This window comes from Caenorhabditis briggsae (assembly GCF_000004555.2).
Source record: "Caenorhabditis briggsae complete genome, chrV, whole genome shotgun sequence".
NCBI lineage: Eukaryota > Metazoa > Nematoda > Chromadorea > Rhabditida > Rhabditidae > Caenorhabditis > Caenorhabditis briggsae.
The window spans coordinates 16,448,465-16,456,529 of record NC_013488.2 but is presented as its reverse complement, the minus strand read 5'-3'; the positions used below and the strand labels follow the sequence as shown (position 1 = coordinate 16,456,529).

Genomic DNA, 8,065 nt, shown 5'->3' with positions numbered 1-8,065 from the left:
CCCCTCGCTTGTTTGAGAACGCGCGCTGCCCTAATGGCTCAGCGGCTAACACTGCTGATTTTGGAGCGAACACCCAAAAGTTTGATTCTCTCCTCCGCCCAATAGTTTTTTTTGTTTTTTGAAGGTTTTTGTTAGTACTAGGAACACTTTTTGGAATTGTATTTTGCAGGACTTTCGGATTTTAAAGATTTTTTTGCAGTATGTGCAATCCAATGAAGTACTGAAAAATAAGAAAAAGCATTTTACTTGTTCATTGTGTCATAAGAAAATCGAAGGACAAATAGGACGAGTGGAATCGAGAGAAGACAAGCTGATTCTAATGATCGCAGCGATTCTGGATCATCGTTTTGAAATGGATATCGCCGCTTCCTTTGTCAGATCCAGAAGAGAATTCATCGTCTGTTCCCAACATTTCCAATCGGCAATCGATCGAATTTTCCTATTTTTATCGATTAAGCATATGAATCAACTTTCTATGTGTCGACAGGATCTCATGCAGAATTTGATGGTTGTCGTTCGAAATTTGAATGGAACAGTTAGAATCACAACCAACGAATTTGAGAATATTATGAGTGCTTTTCATAAAAATCACTGTAGAAGAATGGTAAGGACTCCTTACTGAGGAGTTGAAGTTTTGAAACTATTTGAATTTTATAAAATTTTAATTTCAGAATCCACTACCAAAATGTCCCACAAGACCTCATATCAGAAAATAAATCATTGTTGTTTTTTCTATTCTTTTTTAATTCTGTTTCGTTAATGAATGATGTTCAATTTTCTCGAGATTTTCAGCAAAGAATCGATATTATTGAAATCCCAAAAAAATGTTTTCAAAATGTGGAAATTTGGGGATGTTTCTACAAAACATAAAACCAATGCATTTTTTCATTCAGCAAACAAAAGGCTTGGAACAAACATATACATTTGAAAATAATCGTAAAAATGAAATTCACACCAAATCTGCAAAAAATTGATTCAAAATAATGTTTCTAGCACTAACAAAAAACTAAAAAAAAACTATTCGGCGGAGGTGGGAATCGAACTTTTGGGTGTTCGCTCCAAAGTCAGCAGTGTTAGCCACTAAGCCAAGTGGGCAGCGCGCGTCCGGGATCTGCGGAAAAAGGAGGAGGAGGAGGCGCCCGATAGAAAGCCGCCGACAGAAGTTCGATTCCATCTTCCGCCTAATAGTTTTTTGCCTTTTTTTGGGCTAGGAACATTATTCTGAACCGTATTTCTCGCGACAATTTCAATGACTGGCTTCAGAAGAGAGATAGAGCCTTCTGATCTTCAGAATACGTACTGGCCCAGAATCCTGAAGACGTCCCGAGCCACTAAAGCTTCCTTTTTTTTCGGAATTCCTCGAGAAATTCCTCGAAAAATTTCTCGAAGTCGTGTCGAAAGGACACGCTGCTCACCACCCAATATGCCGTCACGACACATACTACGAATTATCGTTGACTGGTTTGGAATGAGAATCAAAAAACGAAATCGTTGAAACTTTAAATTTTTGCGAATTATTTTCCATTACTTTGTTCATTGTTGTTGTTGTTTTTTCCCAATAAAATGTTGTTGATTTAGTTTTTTCCGATTGTTTGCTTTCAAAAGCAGATATGTACTCTTTTTCTGGATATTTCACAGAAAAAAATAGCTTTTTCGCTACAGAAGTTATCAACTTAAAAGGCTATTTTCGTCAATATTCATCTGAAATTTGGAAGAAAACTAAAAATTTGAAAAGACTACGGTAGACAAAAGAGTTCACATGCATTGAACATGACGCGCAAAAAAAAGCGCGGCAAGTTCAATGCATGTGAACTTTTTTGTCTACCGTAGCCTTGGGAAATTAAATGAGAACTGTTTTCAGATCCATTTTTTGAGTGCTTTTCTTGTATTTTCAGTTGTTTTTGCTTACGAATCACCGAAAACTTTAATTTTTCATTCAATTTTTCAATTTGAATTTGATATTTCTTGTTTTAATGCTGTTTAAATTGAAATTTCTGAATTTTGCGCGGCAACTTTAATGCATATGAACTTTTTTGTCTACCGTAGTCTTGCAAAAAAAAACGAATAAAAAATTTTTCAGGCTCATTTACTGAGTTTTTTCCTTCATTTTCGGTCGTTTTTGCTTTCTAATAACCGGAAAAAAATCGAAAAATTCTAATTGTTGTTCGATTTTCAGTATAAATTTTCGTGTTTTATGATAAGGACTATAAAAATTTCAGATTTCTCTGAAATTTCTCCCAAAAAAATGTATTCCCGATATCCTGCATCGACCAACCAGCCGATATTGGATCATGACTATGGATTTTTGAATGAGCAATTTTTCGACATCGATAATTCTGCATTTTCCTGGAATTCGGCGAGGTAAAAATATAGATTTTTAAAGGAGCCATAAAATATCGATTTTTAACCAAATTTCTTTCAGAATCCCTCGAAAATGCTCAATTTGCTCTGAAAATTGCCCGGAAAATTCAAAAACGCTGAAATTCGAAGGAGATGCTATTGTTCTTCTAATCGGACAAGTGCTACGTGGCAGTTTCAGTCTGAAACAAGCCGATAATTTCCGAAAAATTTGGAGAAGACAAAAAATCTGTAATCTCCATTTTTCGGAATCGATCGATGCGATTTTCGAATTTCTCGGGATCACAAAACCATGTGGAATATTGGCTTGTTCGGAAGAAATGATGAATGTTCTGATAAATCGAATGGAGGGTACTGTAGCTCAGGGAATCTCGTTGAAGCGATTCAAAAATTGTGTTTATAAAGTGGCACTTGATCTAGAAAATGCTGGAAAAATCTCGGAAAAATTTCCAGAAACTTCTACTTCTTCTTCTGTTAAAATTTCATATTGTTATCTCTGTCCGAATGGAGAAAAACGATCGGAAATGAGAAATGTGAAGACGCAAGAAGCGCGGATTGTATTGCTCATCGGACGGATTCTTCTGGAAAAATTGACAATAAAAGAGGCAATTTCCTTGTTTAACCCCTCGGAATCTCTATTTTCTTGCCGTTTCCACTATTCTGAATCGTTCGAGAAGATTCTGAACACTTGTGAAATCGCGAATCCTTATAAAGTGGCACCATGGGAATTGACAAAGGAGGTGATGGATTTGGTGACTGCGATTTGGCCAGGAATCGATGAAAACGAGTTTTCGAGAATTTTAAAAGGGTTTTTGAGAGCCAACAAGTTTTTGAAAGTGCGTTTTTCAATTGATAAAGTTTGAAATTTTCGAAAAATTTCACTGAGACGGAGCCTAAATTTCCTAACTTAAACATAGAAATTTGTAACTAGAAATCTAGATCGAAAATTTTTGGAAAAAGTTATAAAAATTCTCAAAAATATCTAGAAAAATTCAAATTTCGCGGGAAAAAAATTCGGAAAAAAATAAATTTCTGATGTTAAGAAAAGTGGGCGAAGTCAGGGCGATGCCTAAATTGCAAGTGAATTCAAAAAATTTCAAAAATTCCAAAATTTCGAAAATTCCGATATTCAGGAAATTCCGAAAATGTTCAAAATCCTGAAATTTTCAGAAATTCTAAAAATTGCGAAATTCCAAAATTTCCAATAATCTGAAAAATTCAAAAAATTCAGAAATTTCTGAAATTTCTAAAAGCTCCGAAAAGTCCAAAATTTCGAAAATTCCGAAATTCAAAAAATCAGAATTACCGAATTTCGAAATTCTGAAAAATTTGAAAAATTCCAAAATTCTGTAAATTTGAAAATTCTGAAAATTGGGAAATTCCCTTATTCCAAAAATTTCGAATTGTAAGCTGTAATTATGTTCAAACGCAAAATTATCGACAAAAATCCAGGAAAAGTGGGCGGAGTCACGCTGAAGAAGCTTACAATTTAAGCTCCGCCCACTTTTCCCGCAATTAAAAACAAATCTCAAATATCGATTTTTCAGAGTCTCTTAAATCTGGACTACAAACAATCGAGAATTGCACCGAAACGAATTCACCCGGATTCAAATATTCTAGAAAATTCTGAAAATGTCCCGAAAATCCCAAAAATTTCAACTGGAAATCCGAAAAAATACAAATGTTCGATTTGTTCAGAATTCAAAAATTCCGAAAAAATTTCCGGATTTCGGCTGAATGGACAGGAATATTTGATTGCTGTTGGAATGGTTTTAGGCGAAGTTTGGACGGATGAGCAAGCCAAAAATTTTATTTCTTCGATAAACGGAAAATTGAGGATTTCGATTTGTGAAATTCATCGATTCGAGATTAATTGCACAATTCTTCAATCTCTTAAAATTGAAAATATCCATCAATTGAAGTTTTGCTCATTTTCTCTTTTCGATAATTTGATGGAAATTTCGAGAAAATTCTGTCCAAATCTCACGATGTCTCGCTTTTTCCTGAACTTTTTCCATTTTTCAACTGGAAAAAAGAATATTTCTAAATCGAGAAGTGCTTATTTGGAATACTACGAAAAACTTCATTCTGGAGAGAATACCGAGAAGAAACTGTGTCATTTGGAATAATTTATTGAATTTTTGATTTTGTTATTTTGTGTTGATTTTGTTATTTTATTGCATTTTTTAATGAATTTTCGATTTTTAGGCAATTTTGAAAATTTCCATAATTTTAGTCGACTATTTGATTTTTGTCGACTCGCAAGATTTCGTCGCAAAACCACAAATTGCCTATGTCTGCCACTCGGATTTTTTAGTCTCGTTTCAAGAAATCATTGGATTTTATTATAGTCCGCAATACACTTTCTTCGGTGTTTTTGCGGACTATACATCATAGGCGACGCGCATCAAACCCTAAAAATTCAAATGAAAAAAACCTATTTTCAGCTTAAAAATGGAACGATACAGCGATAACTTAGAAGAAATAATGAAAACCGAAGAAATCGATTATGATGATGTGCAACTAGGTCCAGCGGACTTAGGAAAAAACGTATTCGAAGCGGGTCAAAGACATGGAATCTGTCAAATTTGTCAAAAAACGGAGTTCTCGAAAAATATGAAACGAATGAATAAAGAGAGCGATCGATTGGTGATCGGATCGATTTTCCAGAGCGATTTTGCGTCTCCAGAGTGGCATGACTATTTTCTGAATCACAGCACACAAATCTGTTTGTCCCATTTGGCAGTGGCCATGCAAAGGATTCGTGTGCTACTGGAAAATCCAAAATCGATTGAAAATTGGAAAACGGAACGATCGATATTATCGAAATGGTCGAATGAGGAAATGCTGAAAGTGATGACCGATTGTGAGAGACGAAATCAAAGGACTATAAATGAAAAGTGGGTGTTTATTGATTTTTTTTTTCAAGATTTGTCGATTTTGCAGACCGCAATATCGCAATGACTATCGCCGCTGTGCAGTGTGCAATTCGCTTAAAGGAAAATGGGATTTAGGAGTTGTGAAATCGAAAAATGTGAAGATGATTATTATGCTGGGATGTGTGCTAAACGGCAGTTTCACCTATGAAGACTCGCAAGATTTCGTCGCAAAACCACAAATTGCCTATGTCTGCCACTCGGATTTTTTAGTCTCGTTTCAAGAAATCATTGGATTTATGAAAATCGATAATGTCGATCAATTTTTGAGCTGCTCGAAAGAAGACATTCAGAGCTTGATGGAAGACGTCACTTGCATGTGTCCAGAGATGAAATTGGCGGAATTCGCTCGAGAATTGAGCAAATATAGTTGGAGAATCAGACATTTTACGGCATAGAATTTATATTTTTTGTTGTTCTCTATTTTTTGCGAATAAATCGTTGTTTTTTTTTTCGCTGTTTGTTCAAGATTTTCAGGATTGAAACCGATTTCTTACCGAAAATCTAACTTGTACGCAAATTGCCGTCGGCGTGTTCAGTTTTTGCAACGAATTTGACGACATTTTAGTTTTTTTGTTGGGAAAATTCTAGAAGACTGTTTGCGTCAGTGAATCGTTTAAAAAATCTTTTTTCGTTTTACTTCCTTGAATGAACCTATAACTTATGTTCTTTTCTATTGTTTATGGAATAAAGCCCTCTTTTTAAAATTCTCTTTTTAAAATCTTTTTTTTTTTAATCCTCTCTTTTTAAAATCTGTCGTGTACGCAAAATGTCGTCGGCGTGTCTCTGCGTACTTCAAATGTTTGCATCGAATTTGACGACATACTCGATTATGTGTGCTACTTAGTGAGTGCCTTATGTGTGCTACTTAGGCTCTCCGCTTCGATATCGCTACCGTATTCAGACTGCAAAAAATACTCTCTAACCTTTTTTTTTCTCAGACAAGCATAATACACAAAATGTCGTCGGCGTGTCTCTGCGTACTTCGAATTTTCGCACCGAATACGACGACATAGTCGATTTTGATGCTTTTAATTATTGAATAGACAATATTGCCGGATTAAAGAAAGTGACACCTGAAAATCTCGGAGACGGCGCTCGTGTCGATTTACAAGGGGGCGGAGCGAAAACGGATACTGTAAATAACACATTTATTTATGTGAATTTAGTGGGATTTTGTGAACAAATTTTGATTTTTTGGTATGAAAATGATCGCTAGCATCTCTAGAATCCATTTTTCAGCAAAAAACTAAACTCAAACGCGAAAGTAGCTCAAACTAGCCAAAATTCTGAAATATTACGTTTTTGCCGCATTTTTTCGTAGATCAAAAAAAGCAAAAGTTTTCAAATTCTCAGGTGTCACTTTTTTTAAATTCGACAATATTTCCTGTAATTTTCAAGAGAGAATTCTCGTATTTAAGACATTTTGACGAAAAAAAAAAACGATTTATTGTTATTCAGAATTTTCAATTAAGAGAAATTTTCAGATGAACGAAGCGGATGTTAAAGAGCAAGTCATCGAAGAAGAACATGATTTTACAGTCAAAAATGGAGAATACGTCGAAGTGAAAAACGAAGAAATCGAACAGAAAACTGAAAATCTTCTAGAAAATGAAATCAAAATGAAGGCGGATGAATTTCTTGAAGACGTGGAACTGAAGCCGAAAGAAAGTGAATCTAAAATTGAGAATAAAATGCCCAAAAATTATAGTATGCTGAAATGCGAAATTTGTCAGGATACAGTGCCGAGAAATCTTTTAAAAATGATCAGGACAGAAGACGAAAAAATTGTGCTTTCGGAAATTTTTGAAGTCAAAGGATCTATGGGAAAAACAACACCTTATGTCTGTCTTTCTCATATTCGAAAGGTTATTAGTGATAATGACGGTAAACTGAAGATACCGATTACTTCGTTCGAGCATCATTTACGCGCATTTATCAGAAGAAACAAATATTCGATGTAAGTCAAACAAAAATCGATCAATTTAAGAATCTTTGTTTTCAGGAACGACAGTAAGTCACGAAAACGTTATTGCCATGTTTGTCACACAAGTAATGACTGCAATAAATTATATACAGTAAGCTCCAAGAGTGTTCGAATGGTGATCATGATTGGATGCATTCTACGTGGCACTCATTCAATTGAGCAAGCAATCCCTTTTATAACTGCTAATCTCGGATTCGCATGTCATTCACATTGCAAAAAATCGATCGACACGATTTTCGAATATTTGGAAGTGAGAAATGTTCTGGAACTTTCGTGGTGTTCCGTACAAGCGATGGGCAGTTTGATGGATATTGTGAAGAAAATTAATCTGAATTTCACAGAATATCAGTTTATTGATGCATGCAGAGGGCTTGTTCTGAAGAGCAAAACATTTTGAGAGTAGTTTGTAGATTTTGTTGTTCTGTTTTGTTCTTTTTTCACACAACGTTTTTTTTAAAAATAAATGTTCCCTAACATTTTTTCCCAAAAACTGACGAGGTCTATTCCCATTTCTTATTTTTATGCATTTCAAATGCTTTACAGAATATAATTGAACCTAGAATTTAGGATCTTGTTTATGTTGTTTTTGGGATTGACGCGGGGGTACGACGAATTCGAACGTTTTCAAAATCGAACAGACCTAAAATCGAACAGATTCAATTCAGAACAGTACTTTTTTCGCACACGTACCAGAACAGAACGCGGACAGAATCGAACTGTTACAAGTTCGAACTGGTAAGGAGTCGAACTGTCTCAAATTGGAACACTGCCTGCAACAGAGCGC

The 8,065-nt window shown here is 35.0% G+C and overlaps 4 protein-coding genes across 4 annotated transcripts in view; all 4 read left to right on the top strand.

Moving 5' to 3' along the window:
* CBG27289 overlaps positions 1-622 on the top strand; it is a gene marked incomplete at both ends in the record, with an annotated part of 11,431 nt that extends 10,809 nt beyond the window's left edge. The window contains one exon of the mRNA XM_045238336.1: positions 200-622. Coding sequence (XP_045100664.1) covers positions 200-622 — 423 coding nt within the window. The remainder of the gene's footprint in view (positions 1-199) is intronic.
* Positions 623-2,245: 1,623 nt separating this feature from the next.
* Positions 2,246-4,487, top strand: CBG23983 (the record flags this gene model as incomplete). Its single annotated transcript, XM_002638219.1, has 3 exons — positions 2,246-2,361; positions 2,423-3,194; positions 3,906-4,487. The coding sequence occupies 3 exons, from the start codon at positions 2,246-2,248 to the stop codon at positions 4,485-4,487; spliced, it is 1,470 nt and encodes a 489-aa protein (XP_002638265.1).
* A 325-nt stretch (positions 4,488-4,812) lies between these two features.
* CBG23982 lies at positions 4,813-5,692 on the top strand (the record flags this gene model as incomplete). Its single annotated transcript, XM_002638218.1, has 2 exons — positions 4,813-5,258; positions 5,305-5,692. The coding sequence occupies 2 exons, from the start codon at positions 4,813-4,815 to the stop codon at positions 5,690-5,692; spliced, it is 834 nt and encodes a 277-aa protein (XP_002638264.1).
* A 1,089-nt stretch (positions 5,693-6,781) lies between these two features.
* On the top strand, positions 6,782-7,678 carry CBG23981 (the record flags this gene model as incomplete). Its single annotated transcript, XM_002638217.1, has 2 exons — positions 6,782-7,254; positions 7,300-7,678. 2 exons carry the CDS (start codon positions 6,782-6,784, stop codon positions 7,676-7,678), a joined length of 852 nt encoding a protein of 283 aa, XP_002638263.1.
* Between the last annotated feature and the right edge of the window lie 387 nt (positions 7,679-8,065).